A 25,666-nucleotide genomic window follows, 5' to 3' on the forward strand; every position below is an offset into this window, starting at 1 on the left:
CGCACGCTCCGACGAACGTCATAAGAGGAGTTTATGGGGTGTACGGAGGCAACGGGGCAGGCTGCTGTGTGTTTGGGGCTGGAGGAAGGAGTGGAAAAAAAAGGGTAGCAGGCGTACCGATACCCTAAATCGAGGAAGAATACCGGTAATAGCGGGATCAAGAATAATGATGAAAATAATCGGCCAGCGCGGTAGCAACAGGAGCATCGACAGTAGCGTCGCTTACCTCCTGGCGCGCATTCACGGTTGATTGTTATTGTTATAAATATTTAAAAGCATAATTAAGAGAGCGAATGGAACCCGGGCATAAAGAGGGTTTCAATTCCGAAATTAGACGGATAAACCCGGTGGTGCAAACGGGACGGCGAGCGGAGCAAAGAAAGAAAAAACAACAACAACCGGCGGAATGAAAAGCAGGAAGTTCCGCCAACCGAACGTTGGCAGAGCGACGCGCCAGCGTTTGCGGGAAAAACCTGCAGTGTCATTACAATTTCTCACATAATTGATATCCTATTCACTTCGGAACGATTCGATGACGTTTGAGGTGAGCGCGTACGTGTGTGTGTATGCTTGCGCTAGGCCGCTCCAAGGATTGTTAAGTTTCCGCTATTCATTACTGCTTTCCGTATCGTTTAGAGGAGAGAAAGAAACTCCAACGTTAGCGATCTACGCATGCGGACATTTATGTATATCTACATCTATACCGACTGCATACTACATTGAAAGCATCAAACCCATCCATAACCTCAAAGTATGGAGCAATGACGGGGAGAAGTAGAATTCCACTCTTCGTCCAATTTTCATGACATTTCCTCTTCTAAAGATTATTGTGCAATATAAACATCCTTTGGGGTTAAATGTTTTCGCATTTTTACGAATCACGTCGAATATAAAACGGACAATTGGATAGTAAAAGTATTTGTACTTGGTTTTAAAAAAACAAAAACAAGTAAAGAAATATCAATTGGTACTAAACCAAAAGTGAAATGATACGCCTCAACATAAAATAGATAATACTAATATTAAATGCGCCAACAAATTGCCACCGATATGGTAGTAAACTAAATAAGAATATTAGTAAAACATGAAAGAAGCTCCAGGTCTTGTCCCCAATGAAATGTTTCCACGAGCGGAATGAAAAGTTGACCAAAATGCCGTCGCCAAATCGTTCCACTCGGTTTCCGCTGTTGGCTCGATGCGGGTTATCCAAGAGTTGATATTCTGAAGTAATAACTCAGTGCAAATCGCACACTGCCGACGGATTTTACTAACTCTTATTTAAAGACAAACTTACAAGAGCTTTTAAGATAAGTGTTTGTTCGATTTGAGTAGGTAGCAAGTTTTAAGTAACAACTACATGGAGTATCCAGCTGTCTAGAGCTATTGTTCGGGAGTTCTAGTTTATATTTTGCCACTTCTTATGCTTTCCACATTTCACATTCAGTTCGAGGCGCTTGAAAACTAATCGTAAAAGTGTCACACAACAGAAACTCCTGCGACGCAGCGGTGTGGCTTCGGAAATAGGAAGTACTCTACATACATACACACAACATCTCAACCCTGCGGAAAATTGTGAAAATGAACCGCATGGTACACGTCCTCCAGGCGTAGGTTGTTGTGCGTGTGTTGGCGTCTCGGCAAAGATTAATTGTCCGTGCGCGTTGAGGTGCAAGTCTATTAAATCACTATTTAGGCGCCCCTCTTCCCGGGCTGAGAGGCACTTTATCCGCTCAATCGTGACGAGATCACGCCGGCAGATCGGGATGAGGCTATTAAATGACACATCAACCGACGAACGAGTAACAGCTTGGCTCCTTCTTGGCTCTTCGGCAACTGTTTGAGATACGAATCGGATAAGCCAGGCGTTGCTTGCATTGTGCGGCTTTGCGATGGTCTAGCATTTCTCGAACAGTCCATGACGTTTCTTCACCAGCGTGTTGAAAACCCGCTCCTGCACCACTGGGGCGGTCAACTTCAACCGATAACGCTTAATTTGTGCTCATGCACGGCACGGGATGGGATGGGAGACGCCAACGGTAATCAGCATAAAAGACGCGAACCTTAAACCTACAAACAGGTCTCGTCACAAACAGAATAGGCGCTCGGTTTGAATATAGCCACTTACCGGAAGTAAATACAACCGCACCGACTCTAATTTCATATCAAATTTCCCGATAATCCACCCGATTCAGGACTTCGTCGTCGAAAAGCCGTACGATTTCGGTCCCCAACTCAGCAAACGCTCGTTCGAAAGGCATAACACTCGAGGCTATGTTAAGTTAAGCTAGGGTTGCAAGCTAAGCACAGATGCGTTGCGGTCAACCTGCGGTAAGTTAGGCTTTAGAAAACGCCCGCTTACGGTGGACTTTCGTTAGAAAAGCAGGTTTCTTATGGTTGCAGAAGGTTTGTTGGTTTGTTTCTTCTGTTGTCCCTAAATTCTGAACGTACGAAAGACTCCAAATCCTCACCAGGCATGCCTTAGAACAGTTGTTGATTTGGCAGATTATAATTTCGGCAGAGCGCACTAAGTAGGCAAGGACGAACGGCGAATCTTACGCAAACCGACTCTTCTTCCTTTTTTTATCCCGCAGGTGGCAAAGACGACGACAGCAACAGCCTCAAGAACGGGCTCGGGCTGAGCGGTACGCCGGGTCTCAGCAAAAAGCAGCGCAAGGCGCGAACCGCGTTCACCGACCACCAGCTGCAGACGCTCGAGAAGAGCTTCGAGCGGCAGAAGTATCTCAGCGTCCAGGACCGGATGGAGCTGGCGAACAAGCTCGGACTGAGCGACACGCAAGTGAAAACCTGGTACCAGAACCGAAGGTGAGCGGCATACTACTCGATAGAATGATACATCTGAGACCCCGAAAGAGACACAGTTCGGACATTGGGGGCATTTCGTTCTCTTGGAGCAGGAACTCCACACTTTTGGGGCTTACCAACTCTAAGATGGTGAAAGCGACCCGGGCGCTAATAGTGTTGCGGCTTCCGACTCCGGAAAGAAGAGGAAGGGGGCGGGGAGGGGACCATTTGATTGAACTACGTTTTATCACGTTCTACATTACTGGAGGTGAGAGCAATCAAATTAGATTCATTTAATTTGCATATTTCACACCTTAATGGTGGTTGCGGTTCGCCATTTCGCCTCGGACCTCGGAGGAGGATGCCGGCCCACTCCTTTTCGGTGCGGCATGGATGGCGTAGATGGATATATAGCCAATCAGCAAACAAACTCATCTAATCTGTCGCCAGCAAATGATTCATGCGGGCCCGGGATGTACAGCACATTATACTTATCCCTACGATGATATGCAAAAGAGCAGCACACCGACGCCGCGAGGGTGAGGGCGCACCGATTTCTCAAACACCGAATGAGGAATCAATGAGCGGCAATTAAAATAAAGGAGTTAATAAAGCAAATTGAATAGAAGTAAAAGAGCGGCGAAGAATCGAAAATTGATCCTAAATTAGACCAATTCCAGAAGAGGGAGAAAAAAAAACCCTCCAGACCCTCGTCCCACGTCGGGATCCCGCACACGTACGCAAACACACACACACACACGTGTGCGTCTATATGTACATGTATAGATATGTATAGAGCTTTATCTATATATATATATACTCGTTTATACAGACAACATCACACGCACGCGCGCCTATATGAAGGGCGCCGAAAGATGAATGGACGTAAAATGTGCGGGTCCGGAGTGCCGAGGTCCCTGGGTGCGCTGGGTTCGGGACAGCAAAAGGTGAATGAAGTGTCCGCCTGGACGTTCGGGGCGGATGATCAAACAACGGTGTACGCGGTAATCAGGCGTGGAAAGATGCCGACTAATCACGCTTCCACGGTGTTGTGTTGTGAGCCGAAACTCTCCCGGAGCCGAGGACTGGTTTCGGACCCCGAACCTAGTGTCTACCTACGCCTTTTTTTTTGGTTTTGTTTTTTTTGTTTTTCGGTTTAACCCGGTGAGGTCCGAGGTGTTTCTTTTCCTTGTTTTTTTTTTTCTCTTCTGGGGCTCTTTTCGCCCTCCTTCCCTCCTCCGGTCCTTCTCCGGAAGGTTTCGTTCAGTCCCGTTCCGTCGCAACGACGAGTTCAGATTTAGAGGCACGGAGATGGAGTGAAGACGAGGAAGGCGGTACAGGCGGGTCGTGAATGGTGCGATAGATATCAGATCACATCATCGGAACGACCTGCTTTTAGAGAGCTTTAAACAAATAAGTGGAATACGTTGAAAATTACAAATCAGTTCTACTTTTCGGTGCACCGCTTGCTTGGGGTTTTCATCTTTGCGCCGTTCCGTGCCCCGCCGGGGACTGCTACCCATCGGCGAAGGAAACACGCCCGAATGTCGGCCTTCACCCCCCCACACCCAGCCGGCTCCCCCTCGCCAGCGGATGACAACGAGAAGACGGCGGCGAAATTAGATGCCATTTGTAAGAACGAGCGCCCGCCGGAGACCCGCAGGAGTAGGAGGTTTTTGAGTCGCGAAAGCTGTCGATGGGCCTGCCCCTGGAGGGGAGAGCGATCACCCTCCCCCCACCGGTGGTTGTGTCCCTAATGGAACCCTTGCGCTCGCGCGGCCCACAGAGTGCGCCACAGAGGGCAAGCGATTTAATGGCCTCAAATGGACGGTCCGTATAATTAGACGATGAGTCGTTGAAACGCGATCTCAAGGCGATTTGCTCGGTGCGGCGGTGCGGGTGGTGGTGGACAGAGAAAGACACACCAGAAGCCGACTCGGCGGACTCCTCGCTGCCATTCGCTTGTTGCCCTCCGGGGGTCGGCGAATAGTTGCCGAGTCAGCTTCCGGCGCCAGCGGCTAGGCTATTTAAAAGCGACGGTGGGAAAAAGGGAAGCTGGAAGATCCTCCGCAACGGGAAGGAAGCAGGGACCTTTTTTGGGACCCCGGGGCCCTCGAGAACCGCAAACCGAAACCCGGGGCCCGGTTGGCGCCAGGACTTCAAGCGGCGCGCCCGAGTTCAAACGGTTTCCCTTTTTGGGATTTTGGCTTTTTTTTTGGCGGCCCGACATTCCGGGACCCTGCAAATTGTCCCTGTCTCCGCCCCCGCCGCCGCCGCCGCCGGCACATCCGATCCCGCCGTGTCCGCCCATCGGGGAGTGGAGGATCCTCGAAATCGCACCGAAGAAGAACCCGGCAATCTCGCCCGGGTGATCGGTTAATATCAATCACGAATAGGCTAAAGCTACTTGGCTCTCGTGCGGGCGCTCTGTTCGTCATCGGATAATTAACGCTTTCCGACGTTGCCCTCCCCCGTCGGGCCCCGCCGTGCGGCAGATCGCGGGGACCTCTAATAGACAGTTCAGCATCCATTAGCCAACCTTCAGAAAAAAAGGGAGAGGACAGCGCGGCACGCACGCCCTGCCCGCCCGCTGAGGGCGAGGACTCACCGGCGACTCACGGACCCAGAATTTCGCATGCGGTGCCGTGCGCCCCGTTTCCAGCCGCACCCTCAGCTATTCGCCGGGTTTTCGGAACCGTAGAGGTCGCTTTCGGGGGCGTACCTCAAGGTCCCTAATTGCGGGGATCGGTTCGATCGCCGAAAAAAAAACACCCCTGGCGACAGGAAGTTGGAACCCCGAAACTGTAAACACACAGCACTACGGGCTACGATTGCTTTCCGCCTGCCCTCTCTTTGCGCAGGGGCCTCCGCCTCAGCGGATCGTTCGGATCGATAATCTGTCTTTGGTTCTTCCGCCAGTCCGTCGTGCGGCGGAATGCGGTTATCTTTTATCCCTTCCCCACTCCTCCTCCTACCCCTCCTCCTCCTTCTTCTCCTCGCTCCGGAAGAAAATAGGAGAGAAAACTAGAATTTAATCAACACTCTGCCGGGTGCGGGGTGCGACGACCCAACGGAGAACTTCCCGGGAGAGAGGCCGGAATGAGAAATGATGATGGTTCGGGATGCGTGTGCGGTTGACCAAAGACCTGGGGCCCCTGTTGTTGTCAATAAGGTGTCACCCGGGAATGGCCGTTGGCGAGAAGATAGACATAAAATCCATTTCGGGTTTCCCTCCTCCTCGTCCTCCTCTTTCTCCCGGTGCATGGCGCGCGGTGAAATATATGCATCTAGGTGTTATACCTGGCAAGCGCGGAGGACAATGCGTGCTTGCGCTCACCCACGCGATGAAATTCAAACGGGTGCCCATGATTTCAGCCCATGAAGAGGTGGAAAAACCGCGCGCGCGCGCGCCACTCTCTGCACTCGCAGCAAATGGAAAAACCTCGAGAGACAGATAATTTATGGTGTATATGCAAATCCACAACGATCATGTATGAATAAATTTGTTAGTTTAACTGTTAATTTCTTTTAACCCCTCGGTTTCCATCAGCGCGATGTGTTCCGGATCTTTCCTCCTTCCTTCCAGCAACGCCAAAAGCGTCGCAAAGGGGAAGCGGTGGTTTGCCGCCGCGCGATTGAGTGGATTGTTGTTTTTTTTTTCGTTCCCTCGTTCGTTGTTGTGCGTGTGCGTTTTGTTGTGCTCGCATTGTTGTATCCTTCGTCAAAATCCTTATTTCCACGCCACTCCATCGACGTTTTTTCCCGCGGGGAGGGATGACGAAAATGAGATGATTTGTTACCGGAAGAACCACTCCGCCGTTTGTATATTGCGCGTGAGTTTGTGTATGTGTGTGTGTATGTTTTTTTTGTTGAATGGCTCTACTTTGACCAGCGATTTGACTCATTAAATGAACATATTCATTCGCTTATTCTTTCCCGCACGATGTTGGACCTTTCGAAGTGATTCTTTTGTAAATCATGCTTGCATGATTTCCTTCTACCCCGGTTTGGCTTGCTAACTAAACATGCTAACAAATGCATGTAGGAGAGACCAATTAGCACCAAACTCTTAGGGAATCGAGTGCGATGTTAACGTACCGTCAAACTTTGTAGATCGTAATAAAAGGGCGAAACTTTCTTACAACTTTTTGTACTATGAAGAAGCTAAAAACTAGATAAATGAACTCTATAACAGTGTTTTAACAAGTAGACTGCCTCGTTGTTTTAGTACAGTTTTAGTACAATCTGTTTTGACAATATTTGGTAATACAATGAGTAATCTTCGTAGATTCCTTTAACTTTCACACAGGTGACAGCAGGTATTAGTTCTAAAATTTTTTTGCTTCATAAATAAATGAAAAAACAAGTTCTTTGGGAAGCAAAATCATTACCTAGCCTATCGTTTATTAAAAAAGATTGTACTAAAAAAATGTACTAAAAACGCTTAGCAGTCAACGTGTTACCCCAAATATGGGTGACAGCAGTAACTAGTTCTAAAAAGTTTTTGACCCATAAATAAATGAAAATGCGACATAAACATTTTAGTTATATTAAAAAAAAGTTATTTGGGAAGCTAAGTCTTTACTTGGCTATGTTACATTTTCATTTATTTATGTGACAAAAACTTTTTAGAACTAATGACAGCTGGCTATCAAAAATGATAGCCATGGCAGTCAACGTGTTAGTTGTGAATAATAAGAATTTCAAGCTGTGTTTACAAGCTCTACGGGAAAAAAAACGTTAGTCGAACCATTCGCTAGAACTGGGAAGCAGCATCACAAACCTGCCGGAAGCATCAGGCTTGCAAGCTATGTATATTTATACATACATAACACCTCTCAAATACCCTCGCCGTGTCTCATTACAATGCAAACGTGTGCTCGTGCGAGATCAATTCGCATACAGCGGGGTAATGACAAAGAAAATTCACGCTTACGGAAAAGGTCATCAAAAGGGAGCAACCTACCGGGGAGGGCAGACGATCTACGCCGGGCCGGGGAGAGGTGCGGAGGGGGGGGGGGGGGGGGGGAAGGGACGTGATACGGAGGGGTAGCGGGAAGCGGAATGTAGGAATTATAATAAATCAAATTCAAATTAGTAGCGAGGCACGCATTAACGATTTATTACCGTTGCGTTTTTGTTCGCGCGATGCGATTCATTATTTTGCGGCCAGTAGGTATGTGTGTGTGTGTGTGTGTGTGTTTGGTGTGCGTGTGTCCCGCCGCACAAAACAGCCACCACACAGCACACCATCGCCTGTTCACGGGCACTTACGACATTCATGTTTGTTAATACTTTCCCTTTCCCTCCCCCCCGCCGCCCGGCTTCCGCTCCCGGTTTTTGCTGCCGTTAATCCGTTCGTTCCGCCATCATCGGCGGTGTTCGTACGAAAAAGTTATTCCTTAAAAATGGCGTTTGCGCTGGGAGAGACGTCGTATTCTTTCATAATTTGGTTGTTGTTTTGCTTTTGCCACACACTTCCTTACCCTTTTAATTCTCTGCTTCACCGATTTTATGTGGAACCGCACTTATTAGCGAAACTTCAGGTGAAACGAGAACGAGCTCTCTCTCTCTCTCTCTCCGGCGGAAGAAGCAGCTTTTTGGGGGAAAAGAATCGAACCCCCTCGCGTTCCACGGTACGGCGGGTTTTCTTTCGGCCGACCTCCGGGATGCGGTCCGGGGCCACGGTTCGTCGCCTGCGTTATCTCGCGAAGCCTTTATTATTTACGACCGTTGACAATCACCACCGCCCGTAGGTAGTGTGTCGCTAAAGAGGATCCCCCATCTCGAGTCCGGGATGAATTAGGCCAAGTTTTAAAGCCCATCGTGGTGCTTGTTTCATCTTCCTTTTTCTTTTTTTTTCCTTTTGAAAATGTTTCATTATCGCACGGAAACGAGTTAAGCGATCTCCTCATCCGTTCGCATTGGTTGTAATGGCATTTTGATTTGAATTATAGTGCTGTCAAGTGTCAGATGTTGGCTCAGATGTTGCGATAAACAAACATCGTACAAAGGAGTGCATCCTTCGTGAGCACACTCGCACACACGCACGTCCTATGCTTTTGGCGAACCGCACTAGATTCAAGAGTGTTTGAACATGTTAGGTTTGTGTGTTTTAAATTTGCGTTTGTTCACGTAAATCTGAGATACCAATAGTTTAATGATCAGCAATGGCTCAATTCAATTTGCACCCATTCTGCCCGCGGGTGACAGCACCAACCTTCATCAGCCTTTTGGACTGCAATAATAGTGCAATAATATATAACTAGGCTATAGCTATTATAATAACGTATCCTTTGCGAAGTTTTGACTTTGCTTGGTTTTCTCAAACCGTTGATTTAACACGTTGACCACTAAGCGTTTTTAGCACACTGTTTTAGTACAATCTTTGTTAATATAGTTAGACCATAACATTTATTAAACCACTGATGTTTTAGGGCTAAGCAAAAACTTAGCTTCCCAAAGAATTGATATAAAATAGTACTCTAAGTTTTATGTTCCATTTTAATTTATTTATGGGTCAAAAACTTTTTAGAACTGATTTCAGCTGTTACCCACTTTTGGGTGACATGGTAGTCAACGTTTTAACACGTTTTTTTATTAATTTACAATATTTTTTATTAATTTACGTACAATAATTTTTGATAAAATGTGTATAAAAATGCATGAAACAGACGGTTATTTTGATTATTTATATATAAGAATATTTTACTACAAAAATGTTCTAAAAACGCTTGGCATTATGGTTTAACACGTTGACTGCCAAGCATTTTAGCACACTTTTTTAGTACATTATTTTTAATAAAATTATCTTAAAACATTTATTAAATCAACGATTATTGATGGCTAAGCAAAAACTAAGCTTCCCAAAGAATTGATATAAAATATAACTATAATTTTTATGTTGCATTTTCATTTATTAATGGGTCAAAAACTTTTTAGAACTGATTTTTACTGTCACCCACTTTTGGGTGACATGGCAGTCAACGTGTTAATATTATTTAATACATTTTTCTTGACAAACTTTTTCACGACGCGGAAACACCACCAAATATGTTAGGGAAACATTAACTTTGTTTGTCCATAGACCAAACGTTATTAAATTTGAAAGGTACGCAAATAACAGAAGCTTTTTTTTGGGTCTAACTGAATCTACAATCACCGTGAAATAAAAACATACACTCGAAGGCAAATGACACAAATAGGTTCTAACTAATCGTTCTAATCTAAGGGTGTAATGACAATTAATATCGAGCAGGGCGACGCTCGGAATTGGAAGCCAACGGTGTGTTGCAAGCCATCGGTAACATTTTCAGTACGTTAGGGAGAAGAAAGCAAAAAAAAAACACAACGCCGTTTCCTCGATTAATCAAACCGAGGTCGCACGTACATGACGCCGGATGACGCGGTGACGAATTAATCGATCATCAACGAAACTCGCGCCTGGGCCCGACGCGGCTTTTCCCAGGACACGTTGAGTGTTGGTTGAGTCTCTCGCACACACACCGCCACTTGCATGGAAAGTGCCTACCCGTCGCTTGCCGTTTGTTTCACCCTACTGGCGGTGCTCCGTTCGGTTGCGGTTTGCTGCGCGGGAGGAGGCGGTGGCGGTGGTGTTTGTTAGAACATTAGAAGTGTTTGCGCGCATCGGCAGAGGGATAAGGGTAGGTGGTAGGCGGTGGGCTTTAGATGGCGCTTAAAAATTTACATACTACAAAACGGTTCTTTTCACCTTTTCACCCCGCGTTTAATCGTCGTATCGTCGGCCCCGAAAGGTCTTAACAAAATGGGCGAGCGCCTGGAAGGTGTATAAAAATAGCACCGAAACGGGAGAGAGAGAGGTGGCGAGGGGGGGGGGGGGGGGGGGAGGAAAATAAATAAAACATTCCCAAGAAACTTCAAGCAACAAGCACCACCACCTTGAGCTTGTACGCTAATTCTGCGCCCGGCTCGTGGTTTAGGACGCGGAGGTGTCGTGGCGCGATTGACATGTAAAAAAACGATCCACTTAACATATATTACTTCTCTACAAACAATTTAAGCTCATATTTGGGTGTGCGTGATGCACAGAGCTTTGAAGACTGTATAACATTAAAATAAATTACCACCAACCCCGGGCGGGGGAACGCGGGGCGATAGAGGGGGGGAGACGGGCGAAAACATAAGCAGCTCGCAATGGAGAAAAGCAGAGTAGGCGAACTGTTTTGGGAAAGCCGTCCGCCGGCCAGCTCCGAAAAGCGCTCGGTTGTCGCGAGAGGCCCTGTGCCCCTATCACCGCTGCATACGTGGTTTGAAACACGTTCGGGCGCTGGCCAAAGAGAGGCGTCATCACCCCAGCCGCCCGGAACCCCCGGGAAAACGCGGGAGTGCCGGCGCATAAAACGGTAAAAACCCTTGTTTCACGCTACGTCGCCCGTGAACGAACGATCTGGAAAAAGGAGTAAATTGGTGCGCCATCTGATAGAGCGACCGGGGGGAGGGGGGGGGGGGGGGGGGGGAACACCGGAAGGCGAACACCAGCGGTCATCGTCGCCCTCCGGGGGCGGTGTGTGTGCGTGTGTGCGTGTGGTTTCGGGTGAAAAGCGGACACAATCTGATCAAAGCGCCAGCTGGAGTGGAGTAACGGGTTGCTGCAAACATCACACGAACGTTAGGGAAGTTGAAAGTGTCACCGTCGCCAAGATCCTGCCCTCTCGAAGGCACTCTATGGGGCGCTCACTGCCAGAGATAAAGCAGGAGAGGTAGAGAGACGAACGGTACAGATTCTAACATCTATCAAATGACCCGTTTATACTTTAAAACCGTTCAAAATCACGCGTCGCTGCTCGCCGACGAAAGTCCAGTCTATATGCTTAACCTCTACTTCTGACTGATGAAGATTGACTACCGGCCGGTAGAGCAGGGGAGAGAGGGGCAAGATACACTCCGGTGGGCTAAAACGCACCTTCATGTTTTCGGCTGAGTGAGGCAATTTCAAAAGAACGGATGGAACATCTACGTTAACGTGTTTCATAGATCCTTCTTCATTAACACGTTCACCGTCGAGCGTTTTTAGAACATTTTTTTAGTACAAACATTGTTGTTGAAATTTGGTTGTAAAACAAATCCTGAGACTTGCTTTTAAACAAATAACAAATAGACCAAACTTTCCTAACGATACATTTGTACAATCACCCTAGTTTACTACTATATTAGTGTAATAATACAGCAGCTATCCAAAGCAGTCCTTTACACTCATATCTGAATTTATGAAGTAAGCTACATTAATACAAACATCCATCCTTTGAGGATGCTTAGTCTTTGCATGGTTTCCTTAATTTGATAGCCAAATTTGTTAAAAAAAAAAATTACTAAAACATGTACTAAAAAGCAGTCAAGGTGTTTTAGAATATTTTTAGTACAATCATATTAAACATATAACAAATAGACAAAGCTTTCCTAACGATAAATTTGTACCTTTACCCTAGCCTACCACTATATTAGAATAATAATATATGTGTTTCGTGACAAGTTTCGGATTGCCTGTCACCCACTATGTTAACACTACTATAGCAGAGGACTTATGAAGTAGTAGGCTATAATGGTGTATCGTATAGGAAGCCTCGTCTTTGCTTAGTTTTCGAAAAGCGTTGGTTCAATAAATTTGGCAACTAAATTGAAACAAAAATGATTGTACTAAAAATTATGTACTAAAAAGTAAAGGTGGTAGTGCGTGTACGTAATACAGGTAAAGAGTAAAACAAATAGGAAACATATTCGATAGTTGATCGGATTTTAAAGAGGTGTTAGCGAATTGAAAGTTTGTGAAAATGAAATGCTTTTTCACGTTAAGGGGTTCATAGTGCCTCACGCTACCCTATATGTCGATGGACAAATGTGCACAACTAGGAACTAGCGCAAAAAAAACGAAGTGGGCCAGGGCGAGGCATTTCAATCAAGTTATAAAATTATGACCATTTCCAAATCCCCTCCCTCCCCTCATTCCGGTGGCCGGTCGCGGATAATATATTTACTTGGCCCTCCCACCCACCCACCCTCCCTCCCCCGGTAATTTGCTGCACAGACGTGGGCGCAATTTGACGCTGGGTTGCGTCCCCGTCCAGGAACTGCTGAATTAGTTAGCGGGCGTTGCATCGCGGGGTCGCTGCGAACTCCCGACCAACTACACGGTCGACCGCCTGCCCGGGGAGGAATGGGGGAGGGCCCGATTGGCAGAGAAATAAATAAATTAATACATCAGAAAAAAGCCACAAGACAACGAATCAAAGCAATGGTATGTGCATGAAGCGCATGTTATTATTACTTCTTCCGCGCCGTGTTCGATCGTTCTGGCTTGCGATCCCTTCCCCCCCCCCCCCCCACACTGACGAGGTAAATAAATGAACGATTAAACGGCATTTGTAAAGCTGCTGGCTTCCTTCACGTCTCGTTTGTCTAGTATTGTTTTAGATAGAGGCCTCTAATGGAAAAAAAACATGGAAGTTAGAATAAATCGTGAACCAGCAACACCGCCGTCGATTTATTTCAAATCGCTACGGCAGGACAATTGTCACCCTCCAGCGCCTTAAACACCTAATGCTCCTACCCCGCCATTTGTGATTTGACAATTAGTGTCAAACGAATGCCATGCCATTGGAAACCAATTACGGGCGAGGGAGGGGAGGGAGAAAAAAAGGATGATAATGATGGTGTTGAAATCACTCGGGAATAGAAGGGGAATGGGAGGCCGGTTTATGTGCCGAGGAATGTGTCAAGCTGCGATGTGGAGAGTGGGAGGGGGGGGGGGGGGGACAACGTGCACTTGCAATATCGAGGTTTGGACTTCATAATGCAACCAACGACGTTCACGAGTGGCCAGGGTTGCATATCATCATCATCATCATCATCACTACCACCACCACCACCGTTGTCGTTCCGATGCAGGTGGTTTTCTTTTTTATTCTGCAATGTTGACTGTCGCCCCTTCTCGCTCGATTTTACTTCCCTCGCGTTAGGTTTGTTTCGGTTTTCGTTTTTCGTCCCCATGTTTCTCTTTCATGTTTCGACCGTCCTCTCTCGCTTGCAAACCGGCGTAGGCAAATTGGCCGATTGACGATGGCGGTTCTGGCGGGGGGGTGGGTGGATAAAGCACACCGCACACTCGTATCGTATACCCCTCCCCCCCCGGCCCGTTGAACTTCTGGGGTTGCGCTCGATAATGACATGCTTTCAGCGATCGAATCAAGCGAAATTCGAAAGCAGCCAGGGAAAACATGATTCCGTAGCATATTATCGTTATATCGTTATTTGTTCTGACACGTAATTTGATTGAAGGTAAAGGCTTGTAGACTTTCCACAGCGACCACAGTGCGGCGAGCACCGGATCGATCCCCGGCCAAAACGCCCGGTGTGTGTGTGTGTGTGTGATTGCCGGCGAGTGAGAGGGGGGAACTTTGAGGATTTAATCTACGGTAATAGACGTAGACACATTGATTGGAGGGAAAGCATCATCCCGGGTTGGCTTGATCAAACAACCCGCCAGCCCCCGCCCCCCACCGGTTTTCTTCTTCGGTAGCTGACGACCCAGACCAGAAGAGCTCAATTGTCAGTGGGCGGTGCTGAGCGGAAACCATGTTGCCTCCCCGAACGCTGGGGGGAGGGAGGCCTGTTGGGGGAGGGAGGGGAGAAGCGAAAAACTCCAGCTCGAAATAATAACCCAGCTAATAACCGTATGTCTTACTGTGGTTTTAGAGCATTATTGCCGGTCCAAACAAAAGCAGGGGTCGCACTGACCGGTTCCCCTTCGTTTTGACAAGCGCTCGTGACGTTCGAACGCGGTTTTGAAATATTGTCGTTGCGCCCGAAGTCGGCGATGTCAGCGGATTCGTTTAATAATGCAAAATGAAACCGAAAAATCACAGTCGAACATTTTTCGTTTCCTTCTTTTGTAGATTGATTTGTATCATGTCGAGAAAACTACATCACAAACAAATTGGGTAATAGAATATCAATTCTACCTGATTTATATTACATTTCAATTGTTACAAATGTTGCCTTAACATTGGTAGTAATAGTGATAGTATTATTTGCCTTACTTCGAATGCCACTCAAAGTAAACTGGTAACGAAGTTATGTGTTTCAATCGTTTGTTTATCTAAGTTGGTTTCTTTAGTTCACTTACTATCTTTCTTCAATTAACACTTTGATTGCCAAGCGTTTTTAGCACAGTTTTTTAGTACAACCTTTTTTGATAAAATTTGTGTATAACATTTGTTAAACCGATGGTTTTCAAAGGTTAAGCAAAAACTTAGCTTCCCAAAGAATTGATATTAAATAATACATACAATAATACATACATTTATGTTGCATTTTCATTCATTTATGGGGCAAAAACTTTTTAGAACTAATGACAGCTGGCTATCAAAAATAGCTATAGCCATGGCAGTCAACGTGTTAACTTAACTATCTCTTCACTTGTTCAGATCGTTCCGCACGTGGTCCAGTTGTTACCAGTACTAACATCTGTCGCTCGTTTGAATTGTCAAGCCTTTTTGTCTCTGAAGCCTTTGTTTCAATCCAGCATCCATTACTATTATCGATGCTGGATTATCGCACCTTCATTTGCACCGGGTGCCACAGTATCTTTGCCCAAAACAAAACAAATATTGCATATAAAAACGATTTAAACTTCAGTCAAGAATGTTTTCACTACTTCAGTGAAGAATGTTAACACTACTTTAGTAGTGCATTTATATTATAAGACCATAGAAACTTTTAAAATTTATCCTCTGGGAAGTCTAGTCTGCTGTCACTCGCGAAATGGATGACAAGGTAGTCAAATTTGCTACACACGTACAATTAGTAACTCTTAATTTCGGTTTGTTTGTTCCTTTTAGATATATTTTATTTATTAAGTAATTGTCCAATAGCCTTTCGAAAAACAAACAGTACAACTGCGTCCTTGATAAAATATGTAGCAAATTAAAGTGCACGTTTTCAACCAATAAATGCTTCCGGTCGACAAACTGTATGGTGAACAACACACAAACTAACCGCCACGAAACCCTTTCTGGTGTTTGTTTTGCTGTGTTTTCGTTTCGCTGGGATACAACACCGGTCGCTCTAAAATTCACAACGAACCATTGGTGGGAAAATCAATTTGGAAGTCGTTCAACCATCTCCACCGTTGCAATCGATTGACGCGGGTAGTGGAGTGAAAGAATGTTTAGGCAAACACGTTGCCTGCCAATTGGAGAAGGTGCCCAGGGAGGGTGGTATCCCGGAACATCACATTCCGCCGTCCGGGGAAAAACCGGAAATGTGACGAACCGAAGCAAACAAACAGTAAAATGAGTCAGAAAATTAGATTAAATTAAAATTTTCTCCGCGTGTTTCGGGTGTTTCGGGGCTGGCGCGATTTCACACCTTCCCGCTAGGTGTTTGTATAGGCAAGACGCTTGTCACTGTGTGTCACGGTTTTGACTTTCCGAGGCCCCTTTTCGCGTGTTTTGGGCCTTCGTCGTCTCCTTCGGCTACGCAGATTCGATGCGCTCATTCACGGCGTAGAACAATTGACGGGGGCTTGTTGGGACTGCGAGGTAACGAGACTCCCGGAATGCGCCGTCGGGAAATTGAAGTTTTCCATCCGTTTACGCCTGCTCACCGCTCGCTTTATAAAACGATACGTGACGTGGTCAGCACCTCATCGCGCCTTAAAGGTCTTGTTCCTGCTTCCGGCCGCGGATCGGATACACCACAGCGATATATAGAGAGAACGAGGGAGAGACCGTATCCAGGCAGCTATAGACATTGGAGTCCGTCACGTCACTTAACGCTTCACCGGGCAGTCCGAGCCGTGGGGTCTGAGACGTACGTGTAAACTCTCCTAGATCGATATCCGATCGGTCACGGGAACCGGTGAGACCGTTTTCCCGGCGAGCCGCAAGCCGATCCCATCCCATGCTGGCCGCTGAAACATGAGAACCGTACGAGCTCGGTCGGGCTTGTGACCAAATGTCGTGAAACGCCACACAGTGAGAAGATTTGCGACCGGGGAGGTTCCCAAGGAATTCTTACGCCTCGTTGTGGACTACTGCCACACTCTATCAGTCAATTATGACGACGCTGGCGCTCGCTGGCGATGTTCATTAATTAATGCTACGGGGAATGGGAAGCCGGGATGTTTTTTTCGATTCCGAACCAATGGCACGAAACGGGTGGTCGAATGGCAGCACTTTTGTGAGACTTCATCCCAAGTACGCTGGGTGAAGTTTTGAATTACAAATGATACTATCGCATTACGATCCGTGTTACTGGCGGTGTTACCTTACGTATCAGTTCTTGGCCCTTCCCCGAGTGGTGCTTCTTTACGGTGGCACGACGCCCCGAAGCCGATACGACCTTTCGAGCGAAGCTGATTAATAACAAATACTTCGATAATGTAGACCGAGCCGCAAAAGGGCGCGCTAAGAAATGTCAATCATACTGCAGGCCGGGGCAGCAGGCGGTAATAGAATTATTTCGTGACCCGCACTCGAGCAAATGGGAAGGCCATCTTGTATGCTAATCGTTACTTTATTACCTTCGCAAGTATCTTCTGCGTTAACTATTCCCCTTCGCAGCCAACCGGGATATAGAAAAGCCTTAATCCCGGCTAAATCTCTATATCGGGAGGGTACTGCCCTTAATTCGTAGTCAAAATTGGGTAAATAAAATGACGTGGCCTTGGTAAAGCCCACGCCGCCAGTGTATCGACGATTCTGGGGAAAGAAAATCAGGTGTAAGCGAGAGCCTCTAATTAGAGCTCGTCAAAGAGGCTTTACTCCTACGGGGTCAATTTGTACCATAGAGGAGCTGTGGTCGGGACTATTCTGTGTGGGTTTTTGGGGTACATGGAGTGGTACAAACGCACCGGGCGGAATGTTTTCTCACGGTACGAAACGAAAAACCGAGGGGTTAGTATGTATCAGAACATTAATTGCCACCGAGCCCGTTCCATCCGCTGGATCTCAGGGTCTGGAGCGACCGGTGATCCAAATACACCGAAGGACTGCTAGGGTCTCCTACGCCGTGCGGAGACTCTCCCAGGCTATAGCGCCTACTACCAGCTTACGGGGAATGGCGGAAGCTGGCACGATCTTTACATCATGAGAAGTGCGGGAACAAATCATCACGATATCTGCAAAACGAGGTATCCGTTACCGTGCACATCTTTGCGCTCCCTCCCCCTCCCTCTCCTCCCTCTCTTACACCCACCGAAAAGCAAGCCAAATCGTTTGCCGATCGGTTCCCAGTGGCACTAAATCGTTAATTTTCCACTGCAACGCCGTTTCCTGGAGGTATGCCTGTTCGTACTGGTAACGAACAAAATGCAATTTTCTGACCCTCCATCCCCAACCCCCCCCCCATTCCGGGCCCGGGAGGGAGCGAGCAAAGAAGGCCGCTGTTTTCTAACATGCTCGTGCGCTCTATGCCGGTACATAAGCTTGCAATTTGAGAACGCAACACGCAATCGCCTTATTACCACTACAGCACAATGCTTGTTAGGGCACCTGTGGGAAGCCCCTGTGCCAACTAGCGTCATGTACCCCTTGTGGAGCGCATTGCGCGCGGAGTACGTACACGCGGAGCAGTAACAGTTTACTGATATTTTGGATCCGTAAACGTTTCATTTACAATTGGATCGATTATTTGCATCTCGTTCGCCATGTCATTACTAGACCAGTTAGTGGATTCTTGGCAATTATCTCTTACCACTGTATGCTTGCAGGACTTTGTCTGTAGGCGGCCCTGCCAAAGCTGGAATCTGCGGATCGGCTTTAGGAGTCATTTGTAGGGGCGCATTTTGGAACCAGAAGTTACCAGAACTAACATGCTCTCTACCAGTCTCAGCATATCTTTCAATGTTGTAAATCAGAAAATATATAGTCCCAAGACAAGAGACCAACTATATTGTTGTAGTAACCTTTACAAGATGGTATTAATGGTTTGGATGGATAGAGATGAAGTCTTACGAGGAAAGAGCAAACATTTTGCTCCAGAAACTTTTCCGCCGATTCGCGCGTTATTTGAGACATTTATGCACACATTTTGTAAGGAAGAGCTCCGAAAATGAGTCTGAACATTCAAATCCAACAAGCTATGCGGAACCTTCTTTGCAATATTGTATTGATAAGTTGATTATAGTAACAACGTTATTCTGGCAATTTTGTTTGCAGACTGTCGAACATGGGTTTCTTTTAGACAATGGTTCATATAGCAAACATCGGCTTTCTGACAGCCTATTTGATGGGATATACGTTGTATCAACACCATTTGTTGCAGGTTTTCCGAATGCAATGGAGATTGGCTAAGATATTTGTTATAGATTGTAGATATAGACACTTCTTATGTTAACATCTATTCGAACAGGTTCCTGTTAAATGCAAAAGTCCCACTAAAGTCATGCTATACATTAAAGCCATACTGAAACCTTGTACATTCGTTCTTTGCAGAACTTTCGTGAGACTAATTTGCTCTGGTTTGTAAACCAGTATATTAAAAAGAGATACAAATGTCATCAATTCTTGCAATATATTCTCTTTTAAACGGGAATGCGATCTGCTTTTCAACTTGATTAAGATTAAGTCATATGTGTTTTGAACCTTTTTTGAGTAGAATTCATTACAATTGTTGTTGGAAGTTGTTTAAATGGAGAACTACAGTTGCTTGCAGAACTTCTTTTTCATTTGTTGCAAATTGAACGTGCCAATGTAAAACTTGTTTTGCTTCCCTGTAATGGTATTCATCACGACTCGTACACATTTGCGCTCTCAATCACAGTTGCAACAGACGACAGTGCAGTACGCTGGAATGGTTGGCGTCATGAATGCCGTTCTGCTACCCATCGCAGCTAGTTGACGATGGCAACGCTGAGCGAGGCAGTATTTTATGGCTCTCCATACCTTTTCTGCCGCAAAACCCAACCCAGAAACCGTCGGGAGCCACCCTCGCGACATGCCGCCGCGGGAGGAGTGAATCATGTTGCTGGCGTGGTAAGATTGGTGTGCGCTTGCGCCCGAACAAGACAGCCAACTTGCGTCGGTTACATCGGCGTCCTTTTCTCGCGAGCGAGTCGCGCCTCCGGAGGAGGCATTCGTCGCCTGGATTCGCTTGATTGGCTTGCTGGTGCTCCTCGCTATAACGCGGTGCATGGGTGTGTGCTTGGGCGTATGAACGCCGCGGGAATGCTTGCACCCACAATTATCGTTGCATCCCGATTGGTGTTTGGGGCCCCCCCTGGTTTCGGGACAACATCTTCGCTTCGGTTCGCCGTTGGTTGGAATTTCCACTTTTCCGAGGTTGATACCGTGGCGACGCACCCTACACTTACCCACCGTGGGCAGACGTGTGCTTGTGGAGGTTGGCGGAGTCGGCGTTTTGCCGAGTGTTCTGTGACAGTAACAAAACCGAATTACCGCAACCGGTGGTGCACTAATGTCTCGGATCTGGCACCCGCCCGGCGTGCCAATAAGAAGTGATTCCTTACAACATGCATTAGCGGACGATGGCTTTCCCGGTAATTGGCAAATCGATTAGTTCGAGAGTGTGGAGAGGGGAACCGACCCGAAATAGTACGACGTTGGACACGCCTTTCTGGAATCGATAATAGCACCGACGAAGAGGGGTTCCTTTCGAGGGCGAAGGAGGAGTACGGATACGCCTGGGCAACCCTACCGATACTCGGAACACGGATTGTGGGTGGGTTACAAAACCCTAAGATCGTATTCAGCCGAGGGCGGTCAATTATGCGCGACCCGTACACGGTTGTCGTTCCGTTCAATCGCACCGATTATGGGTTCGACGTGTTGATCAATCTATTTATTTGTTTACTTACTGGAACTTCGTTCAACACGTTCCTAATGTGGGTTTATTTTCCAGGAAATCAATGACGATCCAATGCATGATTCAGTGTCCTTTTCGGGGTATACATGAAGGACTCGACCGCTGTGTTGTGACTTTGATTTACTTATCATTATTCTATTTCTAACTAGAAGAAGGGAAGATTCGCAAATATAAGTGTTTGAAAACTTCTTTCAACTGAAACAACACGGACTTTAAGTACATTTGCACGACTGAACTAACATTCCCGTGCGCTTTGTTGGTTTTTTGTAATGTTTACTATCATTACCGCGCTTTTTACGATGACGTTTGTGACTGCTCGGGCCCAAGGCTACTATATACTAATGCAGGTTACTACACAGCAGTTTTACTAGGAACCGTTTTGGATAATTGTGTTTTGACTTCTGGCAACAGTTAAACACCATTGTCGTATTTTACAGCAATAAAAAATAGTAATAACATTTTATTTTTGACATTGAAACATTAATCGTTGCTGGAACAAGCATTGAAAGTCGTTAGTAAGCATTGGGCAAGGTTTTTATTTAACGATATACCAAGTAAAACCAACTACTTGTGTGACAATTGGTTGTTTCTGCCAGATTTTAGTGCTTTTTGAAGCTATAACATCTTTACCTCACGTCCTTCTTGAAACGTTTATAGTTCGACACTGTCAATGTGTTCTGGTCGAATGTTCACGTAAAACGTAAAATAAACCTCCAATTGGGTGGTGTAGGAAATGTTTTACGTAATGTTCAGCTCTTCGCTGAAGGCAAGTCATAATTATAATGTCTTATTAGAGATTCCAAACATCGCCGACGCAGCTTATGCTCTCCAGGGACGGTTCGCATTGGGGAAGATGCGAATGCTTTCCGCACAAAAAAGAAGCAAGAAGAATTAAAATATTTGGAACACATTTTAGCAATCGTAACTTTTTATTTATTTCCCTCACGCCCTTCGCGGTGCTAATTTATCAAAGAGGAGATTGTGTGCGATGGCAAAAAAACAAGAAACCTTATCCTGGTGTGTTAGACGAACTCGAAAAGTTCCGAAAAACCAAATTAAAGATGAAAGGTAACCCAAACTAGCCAAACGGTAGATAACTTTTGTCGCTAAGAAGTACCGAGCAATTCCACTTCACGTAACATGAACAGACGTTGTTTCATGCAGAACGAAGCAAGGGCGTGGAAGAGAAAAAAAAGCATTCTCCGACCATAATATCCTTGGAAATTGACTTTTCCTGTCCCTTTTCACTCCGGGTCTTGGCTGGGCCTATTTAGGTTTTTGACACGTCCCGAAAATGAACTTGTGCTTCCGAACATCCGTGTTACGGGTACAGTTTAACTTTTGCTTGTTGAAATCATCTCAGAATATGCTTCGAATATTTCCCATCAGCAGGCAACCATTTGCTGACCCAAAAACATAAAGCGCTTGGGTTCGGTTCTTTTCTTGCCGCGGACAAAGTCCGTGGGGATGTTGGGAGCCAATTTCTTTCACGCCTGTTCTTTTTTCTTTGTGATATGTTTAATCCCTGTAAAAGGACAGCGGAAGCTTCATCGCGTTCCGTTCGTTAAAGTTTCATTAATCACTTTTCGTGTTCTCCTTATCCATTCATCTCGCTCATCGCCTGCTCTTCGTCTTCCGCGGTGCCAAGCCACGGGCAAAATAAAATAATAATAAAAAAACAACTATTCCGTTAATGCGTTCGTATTAAGATGCTACGATGCCTCGGAAGGACACGTCCATGGCGCACGGGCGAGGAGAACGGGAACGGAGCAAAGGGATAAGAAGAAAGTCGACGAGGCAAGAACCTGAGGACATCCTTCGGGAATTATCGCTTCCTCACTTTCCTATCGTTGTTGTCGTCAATTGGGCCACCGCTTGTTCCGCCCTGTATGAGTGTGTGTGTGTGTGTCCTTTTTTTAACTCTCCAATTATGCCACCGCCACCACCCGTGCCCTCCAGCGCCGATCCCCAGTTCCCTTTGTCCTCTACCAGCTAGATTTCGCTCAAGGGTGTTTTCCCTCCTTTTGCGCCTCGGAGTACTCGAGATGTTGTTTCCTAAACAACGTGCCACGGGATATGAAAATAAATTAATTCATCATGCTTTTCACCGCTTTCATTCTTTTGTACCGTAACCGTGTGCCTTTTTAAAGCCGTCAAATGAGACGCTGTGCACCCAACGTTCCCAATGTGCGGCTACAGTTTTATCGTTTAATAAAAATTAGGTTAAACCGAGAGGTAACACTGCGTCGGGACTAATATTTTACAGGAGCATTACCTTTGTTAGGGCTATCAGGTCCCTGCGATTCAAATACGGTATTGAGTCCGTTGTAGTTTAGCATCGGTTGAAAAGGTTTAACGGGATTTGAATTGCCGCCATTTTTGGTTTGGTCCAAAATTTAGTTATTCTGATCAGTTACGTGTTTGTAACATCAGCTTTCAGTCGCCTAGGCTTATAGTTTTCTACATTTGGAGAACAGGAAAATATACCAGAACCAGAAGAAAGAACACTTATATGAAGATGTGTCAATCGAAAAGCTGTAGAGTTCTGGCGCGAAATAGGTCAACAGCTACTTGGTGTATTTTATGTATTCTCATCGAGCTGTCAATAGCTGGCCTTGTTGTCGCAAGTAGTTCCTGACGGCAACATTAACGGCTGGAAGAATGACGATTATCAATGAGCTTCATGAAAGCAGAAACGGTCCCCGTGTGTCAAAGGGAGCCTCTTTTGCGCCGTCAAGCGATAATCGCAAGCCTCGCGACGTCTCGTGTCAATCCATAGCGCAAGCAAAATAATGGATAGGCGATGGTTCTGGGTGAATTTCTGCTGCACTTAGCGCAATTGGCCGCCTGTCCACTTGCAACCACAATTCATATCACGTGGTCATGACCCTATGGTATATCTGCTGTCCTTTCATCTACATCCACATGCTCGATGCCGGCCGGAGAGAGCCTCGGTGCGGTGATCGGTGTCCCCCGATAAAGAAGAGCGGCAACTTTTGCGCGCCGTTCGCTTCATTTCACGGTCCATCTCCGTCCGAATGGTGGTAGCTTGATGTCGCTTGCTACAACCTACTCAGGGCCGCCGCCACCGCTGCTTATCTTAAGCCCGTCGATGTTAGGTGTACGGCAACAATTAAGGCCTGTGGGGAATGTTCCGACTCATAATTGCCACGTAACAGTGAACAAAACAAAACCGGGAACAGGAGAAAAAAAAATTGGAAGGCGAAAGAAGACGACGCAGCGGAGTGTAAGTGCAGATGAGGTGTGTGTATATATATATATATAGTTAAAATACACCAGCGGACCATGGATTAGAACATGCCAGGAGCGTTGGGCAAGTGTTGGAAGGCAAAAAGAAATGCACTCATCCAGCTGCAAGAGAACGCGAGCGTGCAGTTTATTTTTTTCTTGTCTTCTCGTCTTCTGCTCTCGAACAAAACGCTGCCAATGCCTTCGGTATGTGTCGTGTTTAGTTGCTATTAGGATGCAAGGGAATGGTTCGGTTAGGGCGGTACGAAGGTGTATGGGAAGCGAGAAGGGATAGAGCCAGAAGGGAAATAGATCCGCCGAGTGAGGGAGTCGTTGGGAGTCAAAGGGTCATGAATATCAAGAGGTAAATAGGAACCGTAATGAGCCAGTTCCGGCGAAGGGTAACCATGCGTGCGAAGGCGTCTTAATGTTGTGGCTCGTGGTAGCTGCGGACATCTTCACGTCCGGCTCCAGAGGTCTCCAAAGTCACGGGCACAGGAACTCATCACACACAAACCCACCGCCCAAATGATCTTTTGATGATGATGTTCACAGATTAATGGGAAAATATATAATTCGCAAAAAACTGTCTACGTCTTCTCAAAACTTTGCTAAATATCATGTAGGCGCCGAACTACGAAGAAATAATAAAGGCGGAACAGTGACAGTAGGCTCAGCACATTAGCGAACCCAACCTGTACGAATTCTGGTTCCTGCTTGGCGCAAAGTGTGGAATAGACATGACTTAATTTGGAGCATGCGACTTTGATGTAACGAATATACCTGCAGCCACATTCTGACGATATGTCCTGATATCTGATATCCTGATAAACAATGAATTGTTGTCGAGTTACACCTGCTAGCATATTTTGATAAAGCCCTAATATCTGATATACTGATAGACAGAAGTAGTTATTGAGTTACACCTGTTGAGTTACGTAGCTGAAGGCATATGTGATAAAGTTCTGATAACTGATATCCTGATAGAGGGGAATAGTTATTGAGTTCCACGTGAATTCCAGCGGATATTGACGTTTTCCTTTCCTATTTCTTTCTAGAACCAAGTGGAAACGACAAACAGCCGTCGGGTTGGAGTTGCTAGCTGAGGCGGGCAATTATGCAGCCTTCCAGCGGTTGTACGGTGGACCTCCGTACATCGGTGGCTGGCCGTACCCGACCCAGTCCGGACCGCCCGGAACACCCCAGAGTGCGGTTGATGCGTACTACCGGCATGCGGCCGCCGCCGCAGCACTCCAGAAACCCCTGCCCTACCGGATCTACCCGGGCGTACCAGGCCTCGGCGCTCTCAACACGATTCCAGGTCCGAGCGGTCCGTTCCCTCACCTGTCGGCCTCCAGCTCACTGTCGACGCTCAGCAGCTACTACCAGGCGAGCAGTGCGCAGCAGGCGGCGGCAGCAGCCCAGCAACATCAGGCTCCCGGTGCTGGCCCGGGTGTTCCGGGGCGCGACGGAAGCACCCCGGTTGGGGGCGGAGTAGGTGGTAGCGGGGGTACCGGTGAGGGTGCCCTTACAGCAGGCCATGGGAATTCTTTCGGCGGCGGTAGCAGCAACAATAGTCTAAGTAGTCAAGCGCGACGGACTCCCAGTCCGACGCTGAACCCCGGCAGTCCACCCGGACGCGCTCTGAGCAACCCGCCCGACAGTGAGGACGAGGATGAGAACATTCAGGTCTGAAAGACTAAACGATGTCCCGCATCGACACTCCGGCCACATCCCAATCACACCTGGAATC

At 46.7% G+C, this 25,666-nt stretch overlaps 1 protein-coding gene across 1 annotated transcript in view; it reads left to right on the forward strand.

Moving 5' to 3' along the window:
- LOC131269124 (homeobox protein B-H1-like) overlaps positions 1 to 25,608 on the forward strand; it is a 58,706-nt gene extending 33,098 nt beyond the window's left edge. The window contains exons 2-3 of the mRNA XM_058271448.1: positions 2,592 to 2,823; positions 24,972 to 25,608. Coding sequence (XP_058127431.1) covers positions 2,592 to 2,823; positions 24,972 to 25,608 — 869 coding nt within the window. The remainder of the gene's footprint in view (positions 1 to 2,591; positions 2,824 to 24,971) is intronic.
- The last annotated feature ends 58 nt before the right edge of the window (positions 25,609 to 25,666 follow it).

Source organism: Anopheles coustani, chromosome X (genome assembly GCF_943734705.1).
Source record: "Anopheles coustani chromosome X, idAnoCousDA_361_x.2, whole genome shotgun sequence".
Classification (NCBI taxonomy): domain Eukaryota; kingdom Metazoa; phylum Arthropoda; class Insecta; order Diptera; family Culicidae; genus Anopheles; species Anopheles coustani.